Genomic DNA, 21,402 nt, shown 5'->3' on the forward strand with positions numbered 1-21,402 from the left:
AGCTATCAATGAGGGACGCGTTTAATTATGTTGATAATCTTTGGAGGCAAAACAGGCCCATTGACCCTGTTGAGGGGTTTTAACCCTCCTAGGGTACCAGTCTTGGAGAAACGTCAGTGCTGGTTCTTTTAGGGGGAGGGAGGAGGGGTCGCGTGCCCCGCCGGTGGGACTCTGAAGCACCGCCCATCAGCTCATCAAGGTGACCAATTAGAGCGCCGGACGGACGCGATGTTGTCGGATCTCATTGTTACGCGAATCCGTTGGGGCGAAACGAGTTTATGTAAATTGGATGTTTGCACGTGAGATAATGGGGAAGAAAGGCCGAGGCTGTTTACCGTCGTTCCCATGGCAACGCTCGGCCGGAGAGCGAATGGGAGAACGCCGCGGGGCTTGCGAAACGTAACTTGCGGACCAATTGATCACCCCGTGCAAGGGTAGTGGGGAGGGTTCTTTTTTCGGGGTACGTCGTCGCCAACAATGAAGTGGAGCAGTGCGCCGAAGGTCGCCGTCGAGACCTCATCGAAAAGTTCGACCGATGTGTCGCGCGCGGGAAGGTGGCCACAGTGCTCGGTGACGTAAGATGTCGAGATCCTTCCTGGTGGATTCCCTGATCACGCGGAAGAACCCGCCCCCCAGGCCCCCGACTTTCGCCTGCGACCCCACGCTCCCTTACCTTCTCCCGCTGGGGCCCAGGCCCCATTTCCCGGACGTCGGCCCCTGCTACCCCCGCAAGCACGCCGACCTCCTCAGCCTCTACAACTGCCCGCTCTGCGTCTCCGTGAGGACCCCGGTGACGTCTCACAGCATCCTCAGCGCGCACGCGGCGCCCGTGATCAAGCCCATCCCCGTGACGACCTCCGCAGCCATACGCCATCATCTCGCTCTCGCATCGCACGGCATCGCATCGTCGGTCGGCGTCAAGGAGACGGCCACGCCCCCCTCGCCGGATGCATCGCATTTTCTCCAGCAGCAGCGGGGATCGAACTGTGGACCAAACAAAGGTAAGGTTTGTAGCTTTTAGTGGTAGCAGTAGCATAGTTTAAGCGTGTGGCGTGTTCCGAAATTACCAAATTACCTTCTGAAACTAGGTCACTTGACAGTAAAGCCGGTGCCATAGGCAGACCCGGGATTTGATGCGGTGCACACTCAGCTTGCAACAAACGCCAAAACTGAATGCTAACAACTCTAAACCTGGCTCTCCTAACCTAACAGTTCCTGATTCCGCTTAGGTCTAATAATGCATATTTGGTTAGGTTGAAGGGTCAGGTTTAGAGCTCTTTAGCATTTAGTTTTGGCGTTTGTTGCAAGTTGGGTGTGCCCCACACCAGACCCGGCAGACCTCTACTGCTCAAGGTCGCCCACAGGATTTTTCCTCAGGGGAACAGTAGTTTTCAAAGTGAGGGAAACGTGTGGAGTGATGATGCTTTCCCCATGTTAAGAAATTCTCATAAAACATCCTCACCACTATCACACAGAAAGCTAAATGCATCATATAGATTGATGCACCAGAATGCATCGATTGATGCACTAAAGTGTGTTTTGTAGCTTCTTCAAAGAATCAGAATCACATTTGATGCATTTTGGTGCATTTTTGTATCTCGTGAGAGAAACACCAAAGTGCATCAATTGATTCAAGTGAGGATTTTTTTCAGTCGAGATGCACTTCAATGAATTAGTTGAGGTCCCTTAATGCACCTTCGTGCATCTACAAACTTTATGTAGCTCAGATGAAATGTTTAAGTGCATCATCAAAAAAAGATGCATGCTGGTGCATCAAAACGCATTTTGGTGTTTCTTTCACGACATACAAAAATGCATCAAATGAGAATCTGATTTTTCGAAGAAGCTACAAAACACACTTTAGTGCATCAATCGATGCATTCTGGTTCATCAATCGATATGATGCATTTAGTTCTCTGTGTGGGAGTGATGCTTTCCCCATGTTAAGAAATTCTCATAGAGCATCCTCACCGCTAGGATAATTTATATAGGCACTTAATCTGCTGTCTTTCACGGCACCCCTCGTCCATGTTTACACGCCACAATTTCACCATTCGAATTGTATGAAGTCTTTCAATATACACCAAGGGAGGGAGTATCCCCCTGGCCCCCTCTGCGAGCCCTTGCTACTGCCCCCAGTAAACAAGTAAAGCTAGCAAACTAAATACTCTTTCTGCTAAAATGTGCACTTGTTAATGATTAAATGCGACATTCCCGCTTCCCGCTTTGGGAGGGTGGGTCTTTCCGTGTAGTGACATGCCGTAGTATACGTTGCTTACACTACAAATATAGATATACGAGACCGAGACCGAGACCTGCCCTTCGAGAGTGAGACGAGAACGAGATGGATGTTCATAAATCAAGACGAGACAGGCACTTACAACTCGAGGTGAAACTGGGATTCTGTCTAGTCTCGTCTCGTCTCGGTACCATACAAAGCTTTTTTTTTTTAAAAAAAATGTTCCCTACTGTAGGTTCAGTAAAGACAAAGACTAATTTTGCTTGTTTACTTTCCCCCTTACATGTTTACCAACCCTTGACGATACTTTGTTCTTTCTCGTATATTGAGAACATTTATATGTTTTTACACATAATATTAATTTGTATTAGTCTTAACTATATCACACCAAGCACAATTGTGTCAATTAATTTGTGTATCCTTTGTGTATTTGTTTAAAATATTTTTATTTTATTTTTTAGTGTGTAGACGAGCCTTTGTTCTCAATTTTGTATTTGTTCTTTTTGTGTCTTCTTTATGTTTATTTCTTTCATCTTTGTTTGTTATTGTAGTACAAACATTTAGTATGTAGAATGTATTTAGTATGTATATGTATCCATTGGGGTTAGGTGGTAGAACAGCCGCAGTCTGAACCTCGCCCTTTAATAAAGGAAAATTTAAACTGACGATTTAGGGTTAGCTAAAACGTCTCGGGAGGGGGGGGGGATCGCCCCCTTTGCCCTACCTCTTAACGCAACCATGATTAATGTAGTACACTTCCCGAAATTCTGCTTTTGTGTCGATGTTAAAGAAAACATATCAATAGGGAGCAATTTCCACACACAGAAAAAGAAAATACATTTCCTGCATGTGCGTTTCTTTCGAGAATGAAGGTCGCAGAAAAAGACTTTTGGACAACGCAACGAAATTCGAGAAATCAGAATTTCAACGCGTTAAACAGGTAAGAGTTTCGGCAAAAAAACCTTGCCGTAGATTAGTGTAGATTTGTTTTGATATTTTTCACCTTTCGACGATTGATTACTTGTTTGATTTTTTTTTTTTTTTTGCTTCGCCTTTCTGACACTTTTGGTAAATCGTGGAGATGGGGATGAAAAAAAAAGTGACAGGATGAAATTGATAAAATAAGAATCACAAGCACACATGGATAGGACACAAAACAAGCTCCACAGAGATTATACTGGCCCCAAGAATGCTGTCCAGGGTGTACTATACGTGAAAGAGAGGTTGACATGTGGGTGCTTACAAGAAAGCCACCACTTACACCCCTCATCTTTACACGACAAGGTTAAGAAGTGGGTGGCAAAGAGACGTGCTCAAACATTGTTGGCTTTCTTGGAACTCGATAATAGGATCTCGGAGTTCTAGACTACAGAGAATTGAAGACTAAAACTAGTAAACGTTGTAAGTGCCACAATAATTCAACCACCGCTTTCCACGTTAAACTGTGAAATGTGCCATGTTTTATAATGTGGTAAACGTGAAAAGTGGCTGGTAGCGCTCTAGGTAGTTCAAAGGGCGTGTAAAGGGGTCACTAGTGCGAACGTTCTTACGGGCTGATGTGCGGAACGATGCGATTTCCCAACACTTTCGCTTTGGCATTTACAACGTTTACCACTTTTAGTCCCCAATTTCTAAGGACTAATCTTGTTAGCAATATGGTATTTCAACAATTTCCAGTGGGGAGAAATTCCAATAACTTCTTCTGTAGCATAGGAATGTTATAAAAATTGTGTGTATATCCCCCAAGTATAAAAAATTAACAAACAGAGAAGAAATTACCCTTCCCTCTCCCTTTAAATTTCACCCTGCCTGTTAGATGTTTACAGTTACAGGGCTGTAAGATTTATGACGAAGCAAAAATAGAATTAAATTATTTACTTTATGAAGGAAATAAGTAAGTACACATGATCAAAATTGGATATTATGGGAAGTGGGTAAAGGACATCCGTTGCGGGATGCGAACCCAAAGGCACGACGTTCGAACCCTAAAGACATGGATGTATCTTTGTGTTTGTCTCACGGCTACAGCCGGATTGCCCACACTTTCCCGGTTTTATCAGTGGTATCTGATAAGGCGTTGACAAGATGTCGCAATGTACAGTATTGCGCACAAAAAAATGAGGCGATGTTGTCAGATGTAAAATGTTCTCAAGCCGTTCTCACTTTTGTTGTGTTTGTTTGTGTGTGTGTGTGGACTTACACGTGTTTTTCCTGGAAGGGTAGCATTAGATGGGCATAGAGGATGAACCTAATTGGTGGATTAGAATGTAATGGTCGGTGTATCTCCGTATTTATACCGAAGGTCACGAGCTTCGATTGACAGAAGTGTTTGTTGTGCAGTCATGAACCTAACCTAACCTACCTTGACTTACTGGTCAAATTATATTTTTTATTTAATCCTTAAGAGATTTACTATTTTATTTCTAATTTCTCTCTTTCTTCTTGTCTAAAGAAAGAAACAGTTTTGCGCACAGACTTTAAAGCTATCAAAGTGGCAACAGGCAACATTGGATCAAAATATGCGCGCAAAACAGGTCAGTGAGATTTGTGCGCAATCCTGGATCTAAAGTGTGCGCAAATCGGTTGCGGCGTTGTCTCACGGCCCGTTTCGTCGTTCGTCTTATCGTCGTGATTAAAACAGAGGTAGAGTTGAGTTTTAAGTCCACTTTTTGGGCAGATAGGGTAATCTGGAATGGACCTAAAGACGATTGGACCTCATTTTTATTCATCTCGATGTCACTATCGATACATTTTTTTTATCGCTGTTGCCTCGTCACTATTTGTGTGTGTGAGTGTGTGTATGTGTGAAGATAATGGAGTCACTTGATCCATCCCTCTGGAATAAGGAAAATTGCATATTTATTATTTTCTTCTTTACTAGCTTCCGATTTTCTTTTCTTAGTTTTCTTTCTTTCTTTATTCAATATTTCAATATTCCACATTCAAAAATGTTTGTAAACATGGTCAAGTGGAAGAAAAGGCTCCACAGGCTTAACTTCCCCATGTTAAAGAAGACGAAATAAATAAATAAAAGTATATTTTTGTTCGTGTTTATGTTCTGTTCTTGATCATCTTCTCTGTTTTACTTACAGTTTTCTGTTTAATTTTCTCCTTTAACCCCCTTGCATGAAGATCTTCTGATGATTTCATTCCATCTCTGTATGTCTCTGTCTTGATTCTATATTTATATTATTTCTGTCTTATTTTCTTCCTCTCCTTATCTCATGTTCTCTCTGTGTCGGTCTTCTTTAATTCTCTTCCTGCCTTTCGTTCGCTTTTTCACTCGCTAATACTCTCTTTCTTCTCATGACACTTTTCGATTCCCCCCTCCCCCCATGGCAAATCTGTGCTCATGTCAGTGATGTTTTCGTGAGAATTTATCCTTACATGTCCTTCCGATCAAAAAATCCATTGGATGAGCATGGTGTATAGGTATGTCAGGTTTCGGCACGGGATAACTTGAAAATTCAAATGCAATTTCTGTAAGTTCAGAATGTACTAACAACTTCCTTTATTTTTCCTATTCGTTAACCTTTTTAAATAATGAATATTTAAATTTTTTGTGATTCATAGATCGTTCAAAATTAGTTACAGCATCCAAATTGGCTTTAAATCTGTCTAGATGTTTCTTTCAACGTATTTTATGAATGATATTTGAAGCTTCTTTTTTTACATGATTTTTTTTAATGCACATTTTTCATGTCCCTTGTTATTGTTGAAGGAGTCGGGACGAGGCAGTGTCAAGCCATTTTTCATACTTGTGACAAACTCTGATATCAAAGTAAGCAAATCCGCGTTTGAACTTAAATTTTCTGCTGCTCGTGATTTCATTTGAATTGCTTTCCTTGCAAGTGTGCGATGAAAATAAATGTGGCTTGGCATCATTGTTGCAGGAACGATTTTCACTGGAGTTCTCTCTCTCTGTCACACACACACATAAAAACATACATATTGTGTGTATTTGACCCATTTCATTTGAGGACAGCACCAATGTCTTCCTGTTTAATAATAGAAAATTTGCATAAATATTCTTTATTTTTTAGAGAATGTTATGTTTTATGAAAAACTAAATAAACTAACGTTTAGTTTATATTTTTAATAAAATAAATTACTGCCTTGGTCAGCATATTTAGTTTTTCATAATCATGGAAGCAAGGCTTAATGGTGTTATTATGTTTTATGGGTATCTTGAAGATGTAGTTCTATTTTCACAGATTAAATAACAAATTTCGGCACAGATGAACCTCTTTAGATCTCGTTCTGGGCTTATTTGAAATTTATTGGAATGAAAAACCAGAAATTGGTAATGTGCAAGTTGCGATCAAACATTCAAAATTCGTTTTGATGTCTAAAAGACATCCCTGTTCTATTTCTACTAAGGAATGGTATCGAGATGAGACGAGTCAAGACTTGACCGAGTCTCATCTTGTCTTGTGAGTCATGAGATCTGTCTCATCCTCGTCTCAGTGTAGTCTCGAAAGTTTGTCAAAGTTTATTTTCCACTCCACTTTATGCTCAGATAGGCTATTCGCAAATAGACCTCCAATTTAAAGTCGAATCCGAACCAGTGCGCATTGTGTATCTGACGGGAATCGAAGTCGATATCATTTGATTACAAGGCGACAGTGTTACCACCACGCTATCGGGGACGCCTGTGATCTTACACTCAGAGAACTAAATGCATCATATCGATTGATGCACCAGAATGCATCGATTGTTGCACTAAAGTGCGTTTTGAAGCTTCTTCATAAAAACAGATTCATATTTGATGCATTTGGGTGAATTTTTGTATGTCGTGAATGAAACATCAAAATGCATCATTTGATTCAAATGAGGATTTATTAGAGTCGAGATGCACTTCAATGCATCAGTTGATGCGTTTTGATGCACCTTGATGCATTTTGATGCACCAGAATGCATTTTTTGGATGATGGACTTAAACGTTTCGTCTGAGCTACATAAACCCTGAAGCTCAGACCAAACGTTTAAGTGCATCATCCAAAAAGATGCAGGAAGGTGCATCAAGGAACATCAACTGATGCATTGAAGTGCATCTCGACTGTAATAAATCCTCACTTGAATCAAATTATGCACTTCGGTGTTTCTTTCAAGAGATACAAAAAATGCACCCAAATGCATCAAATGTGAATCTGATTCTTTGAAGAAGCCATAAAACACACTTTAGTGCATCAATCGATATGATGCATTTAGTTTTCTGCGTGTACATCGAGTCATGAAATACTGTATGTACCAAAAGCAATATATACAAACTTTGGCAGCGTATAGAAGTCATTAAGGCAAACAACTTTTCTTGATAACTATCTGCTGACATCTCGTTTCGACACTACGAACCACCGAAAAACTTAACCTTATCCTGAATATATGCAACCTCGCAGCACACACATTCATAATTGCCAGTAATGAATTAACTTTGCAATCGCGATAAACAAAATATATGACTCATCTTTAAATAGCCAGTTAGATTTCGGCTTGGTATGTCGAAATAAGTCGCATAGGAAGGTAAATTTGTTTTAGGTAAACTCTTCAAATGTCATACCAAATGTACGGAGTGCCTCGCACACGAAATCTTGTCCCATTTTGATTTTACATAGATTTGTCGTGATCTCGTCTCGAAAATTTTCGAAAGACATGGTTTCAATTTCGTCTCTAGTTTTAAAAGACCATCTCAGACTCGTCTCAAATACCTTTTGACAAAATTATGAAAAAAGTCGGTGAGATTTCTCAGAAAAACTGAAGAAATCATCTGCTGAATACCAAATGTAACTGGGAGGACTTCAAACCGTGAATTGGTTGTCTTGTGTTTCTATAAAACTGATACATTTTTTAAAGAATTTAGAGACGCACTTAATGACATATTGTGCCATGTCTACTCTCACAATCGGCGATTTCATTATTCCAAGATTAAAAAAAAAAAGATTTGGATGAGTACAGTACCATTAGAGATTGACTTTGTGTTTTAAGTCCACTTTATGCACAGTAAGGGTACCATTATAGAAATATTTGAACAAATTTTATGTGATAAAATATGCAATATATCCATTTGCGCACAAAATTATGGTAGGCTACTATATTAATTCATTCCTACAATGATTGAATATGAAAAGTTATAATTTATATAACTTTAATAGATAATGAAAATCCCACAATTACATATTTGTGTGCTAACTGAAACAAAGCACTAGCGTACGCAGGATTTTTTTTTGAGGGGGCTGGAATTGTAAAGGTGGGTTGCGTTCGTAATTACCATTTTTAACCTTTCTTTTGGAAGGTGTTCAAAGACAAAAATACTAATCGGGCCGTTTTAAGGTGGGTTTACATTTACCACTTTGTTTTTTCCCCAGAGTTCTTTACTGTTTCATTTGGAAAGTTGTTTTTCTAAAACTTTTTGGGGGATCTGTAGCCCCATCAGCTCCCATCTCCATACGCCAGTGAAACAAAGAGATAAAACAAAGAACATGTTACCAAGAACGACCTGAAAAGTTAACTTTTTTTTATTCAATAGTTAGTTCCTACTTGTGGTTTTATGGAAGTGTGAATACAATAATTCATGGTCTCTTTAATGAGTCTTTATCGTCCTTGGTTTCTGTGATGTCTCAATCTGAGTTGCAAAGAGAAATCGCATAACATTTTGTCTCTTCTTGGTAGGTGCTGAGAATGGGCTAATGATAACGACTTTCCGACGTCGGGGATTCACATAAAAAAAAAATAAAACAACTTTAGGAACAGTCACATATTTCCCTAACATTTCACAATAATTTTGCAGAAGGATGTTCAGATCAACACATCCCTAATTAATTGATTGATTTGGTGCTATAAGTCCACTTTATGCACAGTAAGGCTAATTGGGACTGGACCTACAGTTTAAAATGGGATGCGAACCACGATGTGCTTCCACTCGGTATCAAACCCGGTACCCCTTGATTACAAGGCGACGTCGACGACGCTACCTAAGGGGAGGCCACACCACATCCCTAAATTTGTCAAAATTACGCAATCTAATTTTTCAATTTTGAATGTTGAACACTTATACGACTTGATAAATAGTTTTCAATATTTTAAAATTTGCGATTTTCCGATCTTTTCATCTCTTAAAAATATGGTCAGAACGGGCCTTCTCAATTTACTCGTTTCGAATTTTAATTTTATATGATGAAACTTCTTGTACAAAAGTTAATTTTAAAATATACCGTACAGTTTGAATAAAATGTAACAAATGTTTTATAGTGGAAGCATACAGCTTCTAAAAATCCCACTTTGAAGAATTAGAAATTGAAGGCCTGTCGTATAGATATACTATTCTGAAGCAGATTTATATCTTATCTTGCAACCGTTGCTTTTTTTTTATTTTTAGAAATGTGTATACACACAGAACCCAAAACGTGTCAATTGACACATACTGTATATTTTGACTCCAATGACACATTTACGTGCACAAACTGCAAATAATATTCTTCTTGGTGTGTCAAATACACACAGAAATGCAAAAAGTAGCACTTTTATCAGCTGCTGTTTCTTGCGTTGCATTAAAAATGTATCAATTGGGAAAATCAGACAAGATTATTTCAAGGATAACAAAATTACACATTTAGCTGTGTCAATTGACACGTTTTAAGTTCTGTGTGTACCCACCCTTACACAAAGTGACATCAGCTTGCAGTTTGACTTCCTTAAATTAAACTTGAACTTATTCCATCATTTAACAGTTTTCACCCCCTTAAAAAGTCTTCCACGAGCACAGACCAAGTGAACTAACTATGTACTAAATAGGTTTTGGAAAGGATGATGGTATTTGTAGACAAAATAAACTTTTTGTGTTTAGATATTGCAAATGAGATTATTTGAACAGTACCATCATGCGTCCGAAAAATTATTTGAGTGGGTATACAGAGGAGAACTTGGATCTATGGATTTAGGAACTGTACAAAAACTTACAAAAATTTGGGAGCACAATGTACCCCTGAACTCTCGTTCCAGCGCCACTGCTTGGTATTATCTCGCTCCGACCCCTTCAATACTTACATCAAATGATATCATATTGCTTGTTGTTCTCATATTTATAAGTGCCATAGTTTTTTTTTTAGCCCGGTATGATTACTATGAGAATTGGAACGTATCTAAAATGGAAATTGTGAATGATTATTTTACTGAAATTGACGTTCACGAGAATTTTTTGCAAGAGAGATCAGACCGTTAATACAAACTTAATTGTTATTGTTTAAAAATTAACATTGACTACAATAATTATTATAAACTAATAATAACTATAAATAATTTTGGTGTCAAACTATTATTAATGCAATTATTATAGCCCAGGCAAGACTCTTCTATTCGATACACCAGATTTGTGAATATCCAGGGCTGTTTTTCCTTAATTTTTTTGCACTTCACACCGTTAATGTATTGAAATGCATGGTTATGCATTTTTGTTACTGACGTTCACGCACTTCGTTCAATAAAAAGCTTTGGATGTTAGAGAGAAATTTTAATCATTAGGTTTACGTATGACCTCTCACATAAAAGTTTCATTACTGGAATTTTTAAAACTCATGCGAAAACATTGAGTTCTGATCTGGCTTCTGCATTTTGCACTCAATTCTTTGAGCTGTCTCATATTTTCATTTTGCATATTCTGCTACAATGGTAATTAATTGCATTTTGTTTTTGCTATTGCTTATGAACATAGTAAGGTTATTGCTTTTTTTGTAAATTAAAATTAATAATACCAGTTTCCAAGGGGAGTCGACGGACCTGTTGGAGCCTAATTCTGAGGACCATGAGTCAACATTTAGGTTATTGGCACTTGAATGTTGATCGTGCCGTGGAGTAAAATCAAAACACAGAAATAATACAAGCAGATGCAAACTGGAGTTCTAGTACTGTAAGAAAAAAGTTCACTTCTGAGCAGAAGGCCTCTGGACGAACTGCAGAAGAGTCTCCATGTCTGGCTGTTCTTTCTCACATTTCTGTAACACGATGCAAATTGCCACCATCGAACCACTCTCCGATGGCGACATAACGTAATATTACAATATATTAACGTAATATTCTTCCCATTATATGTCGCTGGTTTGCCTCATGGCGACCAACTTTTCCGTATTTCCCGGGATCTCCCATGTTAGAGCTATTTATTTCATTTTATTCTCCCGGCTCCCGTATTGATATTCTATTTCTCCCGTATATTTCATAATTTCATTAACATCCAAGATCGCAAAATTTCAACTCATACCGAGTACGGCGAGCCATACAAAACTTCAAGTCGACTGCAATATCTTACACGTTTAAGCTTTGGCGGGCGGAAGTGACGTCATATCGTGCAGCAGTTGATTATTGCTTAGTTCTGCAGCAGCAGTGGACAAATCCGTGTGGATTGAAACCAAGGAACATGCAAAATTGTAAATTATAATTCTCTATTGTAATAATCTGTAAAGGAATTATTTTGTTTAATATTATCCATTCCATAAACATTTGCTGGAGTAATGCAACGCCGCTAAAAATGCGAAAACTTTGTCTCAACTAAATCTCCCATAAATTCAGTGCCTAAAGTTGGAAATTTCCCTAAAATTGATGGCCGAAAGTTGGTCAAGATGATGTACACTGTTAGAAGTTACCCTAAAATGGACCACATTTTACTGTTAATATTTAACAGTCTGCCTGTTATTTACCAAAACGGACGGATCCTTTTTCGTGAGCTCAGGATCAATCACGTCGTCATCTGTCTGCTTTGTGGCTAGAATGGAGAGAAATCATTGTACCGTTAACCGTTAACAGTATTGATAAATATCAGAAAAAAACTTTCAAATTTAAATTTTAATATATTATAATGCATAAAGACAGATAATGATTATAAATTGCAGTTGTGCTCACCATAAATATAAATGGAATAATGATATATGATGACATCATCGGTTGGCTGTTGAATACATTTTTTAGAAGTTTACAAAAAAAAGAGCTTTTAAACTTTATTGAAAGTTTGCATTAGTTCCATTAAAATTATGTACAGTTAGCTATGTAATAACTGTTAATTCTTTAAAAACGGTCATGACAACTTTGATATTACAGAGATACTATGTCTCGTGCTCGTCTCTTCTCGACAAGTCTCCAAATGTTTGGTCTCATTCTCGTCTGTTTTAAAAGACCGTCTCAGACTCGTGTCGTATTTTTTCACGAACATCTTTTGACAAATTTATAGAGAAAATCGCTGAGATCTCTTAGAGAAACTGAAGAAATCATCTGCTGAATACCAAATGTGAAATGTACGTGCAGTGGGAGTAGTACAACCCGTGGATATGTTGTTTTGAGTTTACATAAAATTTATACATTTTTAAACGAATTTAGAGACAAACTTAATGCAAATACCGTGCCATGTCGATTGTTTAATTTTATAATTTAGCGTCGTTTTTCTGCCAATTTTGACTAATTGCACCGAAATTGAAAAAAATAATTTAAAAAACATCAGTATACAGTGTGTAGAAAAACCGCTAGCAGAAACGAAATATATTCGTGGAGAAACAGAACAACGTATCATCAATAAATAAATGGGAAAGAAGGAAGGTATTGCAGTAATTTTGTAGTATAAGAAGAGAAGATTTTTCAATATGGCTATAAGGGAATTCCGGGAAAGATTCATCAGCTAAGAAAGATGGGTTGTAAAATTGTTCAGGATAATAATAATCCACATTAAATTACATGAAAAGATTATATAATTATTCAGTTTTACTGTTACAAAAATATGAGTCTTAAAATATTAAATGCCTTAGTTTGAAAGGTAACCTTTACGTTTAGCCATCTCTCCCGAGCGTTCGGGTGAGATATCATGCACCACCTTGTCGGGAGAGATGCTACACCTACAAATTACATTACAGAAGGAAAAAATATTATAAATGACAAAAGTACTTCACTTAAAGACTTTTCTCATTCTTAGCTCTTCTATCTTCCCGACCACACATGTTTGCAAATGTTTCCGTACATTGTACAGGATTCGTGTATCCATTTCGTACAAAAAAAAAATCATCATTCTTCTTTTTACTTTTCTTTTGTTCTGTAATAATTTTCATAGCGTTTCATGCAGTTATCACATTCCTCATTAGAGTTACTCTGGTCGCTGAAATCATCAGTTGGATGTTGAAGAATTTCTTAGAAGTTTACAAAGAAAAGCTTCAAAAACTTTTCAAGAAGTTTACGTTAGTTTCATTTTTTTTCTTATTTTACGTCACTTCCCTCTACTACTGGTTAATCGCAACGATGAGGATCAATTGATGAAGGAAGTCTTACACCGAGACAGACAGCTGTTAGGTTTAAAATACATATGTTTATAAGATCATGAGCAATCAGTACTTCTTCAAAATAATAACTGATGATATTCGTATATTTTAAGAAAGGAGAACACTAAACTGCACAAATCTTGACACATTCGGTGGGGCATCTCCTTTTTACGGGAGAGATGAGTAGCGATAGTAGTGATGGCCTACACAAAGCTATAACAAAGATGGCCAAAATTGCACAACGAGTAACGAAGAACACTCACAAATGTGTCCTTGAATGTATTCTTATTGATGGGACAAGAATATACTCAAACACACAAATCCCGTGTGTAAATTTAAACTTATTTCTTAAAACAAGTGAGAAAAATGCTGATACCTTAAATGACGTTGTAACACCTATAAAAATTAATCCACCCGGACGAAACTCCCACCGTGGATTCGATTGCCTCAAACTGACGATACGCAAGCGATTTGGTCACTACTGTGAAAACTACGACAAATGAACCGTCTCTCCCAGCGGGACATCTGACCCGGAGTTATTTTAAATTATTGACAAAGAGAACAAATATATAGAATGACTGGTTTGATTCATTACTTCTCCTTTCTACCACATTTGAATAATTGCGAAGATGAGAATGAGTGATGATATGATGAAAGGACACTCACAAAGAACACCCATGCCCTGGCCTATGCGTGATTTGATTTGATTTGATATAAAGAATGAGAAACGATAAAAAGTTTAGTATCATAGAAGGAACAACTGATGTATAAACAAATGAAAATTCACAATGTAATTAGCCATGACTCTCTCTGTGTATCTACTAATAAGAATATATAACGGTGTTATTTTTCCATTACCTGTCAATAATGTTAATGGACGATATGTTCTTACACTGTGGTTCGGTATTCTGAATTCTCTCTTTGTCAATCCGAATTCACATTATGTATCTTCGTAGAAATTTGAATACCCTTTTAAGAAGTGATGAATTTAGGAAAATCCAGAATTATATTTGCTATCGCAATAAAAAATGAGTCGTAGTAAAATAATTGATTGGATATTTGCTACATAATTTCCAGAAAACAAATCACTTTAATTGCAATGTCGTATTATGTGAAGGCAAATTTAATTGTGCAACGGAACATCACACTGATAACTAACTAATTATGATTACACGCAAATGATAAGCAGACTTTTCATACGATATAAAATTTAAACTTCAAGTGCTTAGCGCAGAACTGATTTTTACTACGATTGTACAAGTTTCGTTGCAAGTATTAAAAAGCAGTTTAGACTTCTTGCGATATTATTTCTGATAAATAAGCTGGTTCAGAATGCAATTTGCATTTAAACACAAGACATTACATGAAAATAATTTTTACAAAATGGAATCGAAATCAACAATTGTAAAAATTCCTAATTTTTACAACGTTCTTGGACTAAACATACATATTTATTTCACATAACGACAGCATTTATTATAATGCGTAACGTTCTCGAACGGGGGTGTCCCAATGGGTGATGTAGCTCACGAATCATTCATCCTCTATTCTAGAGCAACTCGCTACTCATGGTGAGCTTGATGGTAAGGTGCGAAAGGTAATAATTATACTCTTGATGGCAAAACCCAACACTTGAGTTTAACCAGACTAGATCGGCATAGTGAAAGGAAATACCTGTTTCTCACGGGGTGGAGAAGCCACGGACTGATTAAAACGGAGATGTCCGTGTGTGGTGCAAGTCTGGAAGCCCAGACTTCTCTCCCTTTCTCCTAGACTTTCAGCTTGTACTTCTGCACCCTCTGAATGACTGACTTAGAACTGACCACTGACATTTCTCTCCCCAGATATTTATTCAGATTGATTTTGCTAAACAAATGCAGAGTCAGACCTGTATTCTCTTCCTTGATTGCCATTGCTTACGTCTGTTTGCAACGATGGCGATCAATGAAACTTGGCAATGTCTGACAAGACATTCCTTAAATGGTTCTAGCAATTTCCTCTTTGGAAAGGTGATGGCTAAATGTCTGGGATTTTAGAGTTCGTGTACGTTACATTTCGAAGATTCTACAGATTGTTACGAATGGACAAAAAACTGCTTGAAAGCTGTTAGGCTCAAAATAAAAGAATGAATGAATATGACAGAGTTGACTTTTTATTTTCATTATAAAATGTAAACAGAATACATATTTGGCAAGCTGTCTGTGCTCATTTTTTAGGTGAACCCTCTTGCTCCCCCTACCGTACGTTTTATTAAATTGACTTCTATGTGCTGTGAAAGACTTGTTGTAACATTCACCACAAGCCAGCGTGAAGTTGTTAGAGAGATATAATCAAGCAAACACATTACAATTAACAAAATATATGTTATGTGCCATAATCCTTATGAAGATAACGTCAAAAATAAATATATATACGATTGAAGCGCTTAATTGGGTATTCAACCTCTTTGCACACACAAGTCATTTACTGCAGTAGTCTGTGGTTTAGCAAGGGTGGGTGCATTTTCCCTACTCTCCTCTACATATTTTGCCAATTTTAGTGCACGTGAATCCACCTTCTAAATATTACGCTGACAAATCGGGTCGTCTATAAGAAAACAGGCAGGCCAGGAGTTCGGTTTCCATGGGAATCATACTGTGCAAACAGAAGTTGGTACGTTAAAGTGTGCCCTAGTAAGAATTCGCTGTATTCAGTGAGGAAAACCACCTTTCTATACATCACTTTAATTGCCTTGCCTAAAAGTTGCCCACACTAAATGATATTGGTGCAATTGCTTGTGGTTGATGCCATAACTCATTCTACCCTTACATGTTATTAAACACAACGCTCAGAGTTTATGCATTTAAAGTTTGGCCGTTTGTCAAATGACATTACTTCAAGATCACGTGTGCAGTATTAGCAACACGACCAAAATTTAAAATTCACAATCCATTTGTCCCTTTTAGCAATTAAAACTTTGTTCCAACAGATCAGTAATTGCCACGTTACATTACCATTTCTCGAAAGGAAAAATCAGAAGAAATGTGGTATGTTTGCAGATCGTAAAAACTATCAATGGATGTGTCAGTTAAACTAATGTGCCTTCGCGGTTGTTATTTATACTCTAGGCGTAGGAATGCATGTGTAATTCATCCAACGCATGGATGGTAATGAACAGAAATACTCTCTCGCATCTTAGTAACCATTAACTACGTTCGAAACACAAGCATTACTGTATTTGCCATTACATCAATCGCTCTATATGATTTGGTATGTTCATGTCCTTCATATTAATGGGTTGCCTTAATGTGTACATAGTCTATTTTAAAATCGTATAGAACGTAGCCATTTCATGAGCAAGTGCATTGTAATCTTGTTCCTTTTGTTCTATCGGTTTCTTTCATTATACCTATTATTTTTTCCCTGTCCAGCGGCGCCAGAAATTGTTGCAATACAAACATCACTTCTATATAATTGAGAAAATTTGCGCATTATTCTTTTTGAATATGCCGATTTTATTTTCCTCAGACTTTTAACTTTAAGCTCCCAACTTTGGAAGATGTTTTAGCAATGTTTTAGCTTTTTGGAAAGAGCGGGCAGCTTACACTGTTTCAGAGAAAGTTTCAAGACTATATTTTTCAATGTGGTGTGTATACAACCTTGCACTTTTAATTTTTCTCAAGGAGCTCTTTACACCCCTTTTTCAACATTAAAGTAAGGGTTATTGCTAAGGGGATTTTTCCTCGTATACTTAGAAGTGTGCAAAATGACCATACGTGTCGAAGCACCCCAAAATTTTAACTCATTCGTTAATTCAAGTGTAAAAAAAAAGTTGCAAATATTATGTCCGAAAAGTGATACGCACCTGCCGAAAATGCAATTTGAAAATTTCTGTGCACTTTCGGAACATATTGTAACACAGGAGGTGTCTAATATGATAGGCAACAAAATTCGTAATATACTTGGTTGCATTTGATTGTCATTTACTTATGAATTGGCTGCTTCTGGGCATAAGGCAAGGGTTATTGTTCAGCGGCTGCCATAACCTTAGGATACAATTTCGAGTTTCCATGTCTAAAATTTGCCTTTTGTGTCCAATTTTTGGCTTCACTTTAGAAAAGTTTAAATCACTATTAGAAAATTATCTGTAATTATTATTAATGAAATATTAATTCACATAAGTATTAGGAGCGATTGATTAAATGTAAGAAGGAAACAAATAACACGCAATGAAAAGTATTGGTAACAATTTGTAGACTTTGTGAAAGGTGTGAAATTCGCAAATTTTAATGACGATATGATTGATTTATTTGGTTTATTTTACTTCGCTTTTCTTCCACTTTTGGCAAATAGCCAAGATAAGGATGAGCGATGATATGATGAAATTGATGATGAACTCACGAGGAACACCCATGTGCAGTCCGCGATTCGAACCCAGGATCCTTTGAGTCGCAGCGCGTTGTTCTAACTGCGCTACGCCACAGAGATATACTCTTCGTGATAACAATTAACGCTGTGAAATATAATGACAAATACAAAATAGCACTTCATAGCTACCAGTGTAACATAGAATCCTGAGAAGTTGCCAGTGTGTTGATAGAAAATTCATTTGTGTAATTTTACATTATTTTAATACATTTACCTATCAACAATGTGTACTTACTTGTTCTTCCCACACAAAAAAGGGATATCACTGAAAATGTGCTCTGTCAATGATATCAGCAGGACTTTTTCCAAAGAGGGGGGAGGGCCAAACAAGGATTTTCTCCGGGAGTAGGGGGCAAGAAAAGTTTCCCCCAAAACAATGCTTCACTCTGAAATGTTCCTGTTTCTGAAACGATATACCAGTTTTACAACTAATTAACAGTCCTTTACAACACATAACGCAAATTACTGTGATTGAAAATAAATTATATGTGCGAATATATACCTTTAGGCTCATGTATCCTGTTTAGATTTTTCTTGGTTACACGTGAATTCAGAAATGAACGTATCTCGCCAATCCCCAAAAGAAAATATTTTATTCTCACACTGGGTAAGGGACAGTAGGGGCGATATATAACCTATTTGCCTCATGTCTCTCCCAAAATATTGCTGTCACACTTCCTTTTTTTGCGTTTACTTAGCGTACTTTGCATTTACTTCTCTGTGATTTTTTAAAACGTTCCTGACCGATGCATATTACATTTCATTTCCAGATCTCAAGCGAGCCAGTGATGCTGGAAGCGTCCCCAGCAGTCCAGAGGACCCTTCCAGCTCCAAAAGGATCCGGACGGCCTTCACCAGCACCCAGCTTCTGGAGCTGGAGCGAGAGTTCGCGTGCAACATGTACCTTTCCAGGCTTCGACGCATAGAGATCGCAACGTACCTCAACCTATCGGAGAAGCAGGTGAAGATCTGGTTCCAGAACCGGCGAGTCAAGTACAAGAAAGAGGAGAGCGGCATCGGCCGCGAAAAGTGTTGCTGCCTAAGAACTTGCTCCTCCTCCAGGCGGTCCCAGGCCGCAAAAAAACGGGAAGAGTGTACCAAAGAGGATGAATGCAGGAGTGCCAGCTGTGTGCAAAAGTATCCAAAAACTGAGACGGCCACTGATACGTATGCAGGAAGCTCCTCCCATGTGGACAGAGGAGGTTCGCCGACTGGCCCGGTGCGAGTGGTTACCGTTACGGAATCGCAGGACAGTAAGGATCGGCGTGATTTTCTGCTCAGTCAATCTTAAACTGGTCATTTTTCCCTCCGAAAGACTGATTTATAATGTTACCAGTAATATTTGGCTAGTCATTTCAACAATACAATCAAAACGGGGCAGAAAAAGTGTCTTTAAAAACGTTCTCAATTTCACACGCCATAGTGTACTAAACTCAGGTAATCTTTGTGATCCATAATTAGCAAGGAACATGGTACGATATCATTCCCAGAAGAAATTGTGAAAATACTGATCAAAAGAATATGCTGGGTCTAAGTTAGAAATTCACTCCTTACCATATTCAGAATATTGAATGTAAGAACTTAGTAATTAAGACATGGTAATGAATGGAATGAATCAATTGATTTGCGCCACAATATTGATTTCACAATAATAAGAAATATCATCATCCTTCATCTACTCTTACTATGAAAAAGAAAATGATACTCAAAAGCAAAACCTACGGTACAAATTTCTTTCCAACATAACAAAATTATTTATTAATGTTTGGTATATACCTGCTCCTAAGTCTCATTTGAAGCTTGAGCTTGTCTAAATGTCTTTTTTTTAAAAAAAAGTGAAACATGATACTGTCTTGCACTTCATGCTGAAAATACATTCTATTCATTATTTAATATTGTAAACAACACATTGTTTATTATTACAAGTGCTAACGTTTCACAAACTTCTCTCATATCAAATAAAAGATGGCTGATTGTTGATTTGTGGCCAAACACATGCTCTCATAGTTGCTAAATTTACAATAATATTATATTTTCTCTTATTAGAGATTTTATTATATTGATTTATATATATTTGGTATGTGAAAAGGATTTCTATATTCATTTTCAGCTAAGAAAGTTCTTGTTTTTATAATTTATAATTCTTTCTTTAACAAATCAGAGAGAAATGTTAAAGAAAGAATGATGAAAATGATGATGATAAAAATATGATTGCAGATACAAGGTCTGTCAGCTATTTGTCACATAAAGAAGTCACCACCTTGGATCTAATACAACACAACATGTAATTCATGAAATTTTAGATTCTTCTTCCGACTGCATTGTGTCTGATGAGTGATGATACATGCGAGAAGTGTGTGAAAAATCACCACTTGCAATAATAAACAGTATTGTTTATGATATAAAATAGTGAATCAATATAATGAAATGCACACAGAGATTTTGAAATCTAAATAGCCTTATTTAGAATTCCTGCTAGAACATTCTAAAGATTTTCGTATGGATTGTTTTGTCTATGTATTTCTATTAGAAAGTAGACTTACAGATACAAGAAGCTATTAGAAATATCTTCACAAAAAGAGAAAAGAATAGTACTGCACTAGGAACTCTAAATGCATGTTTTTTTGTTTTTTTTAAATGAAATCTCAACGTCGTGCTAGGAAATTAGGTTGCTTACACAGGTGCAAAACAAGACTGAAACTAAAACATAGAAATCACTTTTTTCTATTTTTATCTGAAAACTGGAAATTAAGTAAGATTAGTAAGTAGACTGTAATATAAATTATAAGTAAAAATGAGAATTAATTAATTAAGAAATAGAATAAAGAATGAACAATGTTTAACAATAAACATTGGAAGGCTGAATGGTTAATTCTTCATTTATTTAATTAAACATGTTTAGAAATAAACGTTATATTAAAATATATTCCTCATCCCTCACTTTATTTTGTTTTTACCATGCTTCAGTTGTAGAATAAGCATTAATATTTCTTAGCTATGTGCCTTTGATATAAATATTTTTTTATGTCTCTTATCAACTGTTCATTCCCATATTTTTTAAAAAATTAGGGTTGTTATTGTAAACAAGATCACTTCACTTTTAAAGTAGTAATTTCTCTAACACGAATACAAAATTTAGTGCCTTTTAAATCACGAGGAGAGTGCTTGGTTACTATATTTTCTTATGGAATGAAAATAATATAATTTTGAAATTTAGAAAGAGTAAAACTTGTAAGAAAACTCATGGCTGTTTTTAGGCTATTTATTTCGCTTGAAGGTTACATTCATGAATACAGTACTCTTGCACATGTCTTGATAACAATCGTGAACGCATTGTGCATAGTGGAGAAATAATCATAAGTAAAAACTACAGTACCCTACTCCAACAGTTCGAATTATATCTATATGTATACTCTATCCCAGGAGTTTGTTTTAGGTATCCTATGTGATTTTAAGGAACGGTGTTGCCGATGT

The 21,402-nt window shown here is 36.9% G+C and overlaps 1 protein-coding gene across 1 annotated transcript; it reads left to right on the forward strand.

Moving 5' to 3' along the window:
* Positions 1–511: 511 nt before the first annotated feature.
* Positions 512–19,980, forward strand: LOC145985937 (GS homeobox 1-like). Its single transcript, XM_083120076.1, has 2 exons — positions 512–1,001; positions 18,699–19,980. Exons 1-2 carry the CDS (start codon positions 581–583, stop codon positions 19,217–19,219), a joined length of 942 nt encoding a protein of 313 aa, XP_082976202.1. The 5' UTR covers positions 512–580; the 3' UTR covers positions 19,220–19,980.
* Positions 19,981–21,402: the final 1,422 nt, after the last annotated feature.

Source organism: Lepisma saccharinum, chromosome 3 (assembly GCF_977018435.1).
Source record: "Lepisma saccharinum chromosome 3, izLepSacc3.1, whole genome shotgun sequence".
NCBI lineage: Eukaryota > Metazoa > Arthropoda > Insecta > Zygentoma > Lepismatidae > Lepisma > Lepisma saccharinum.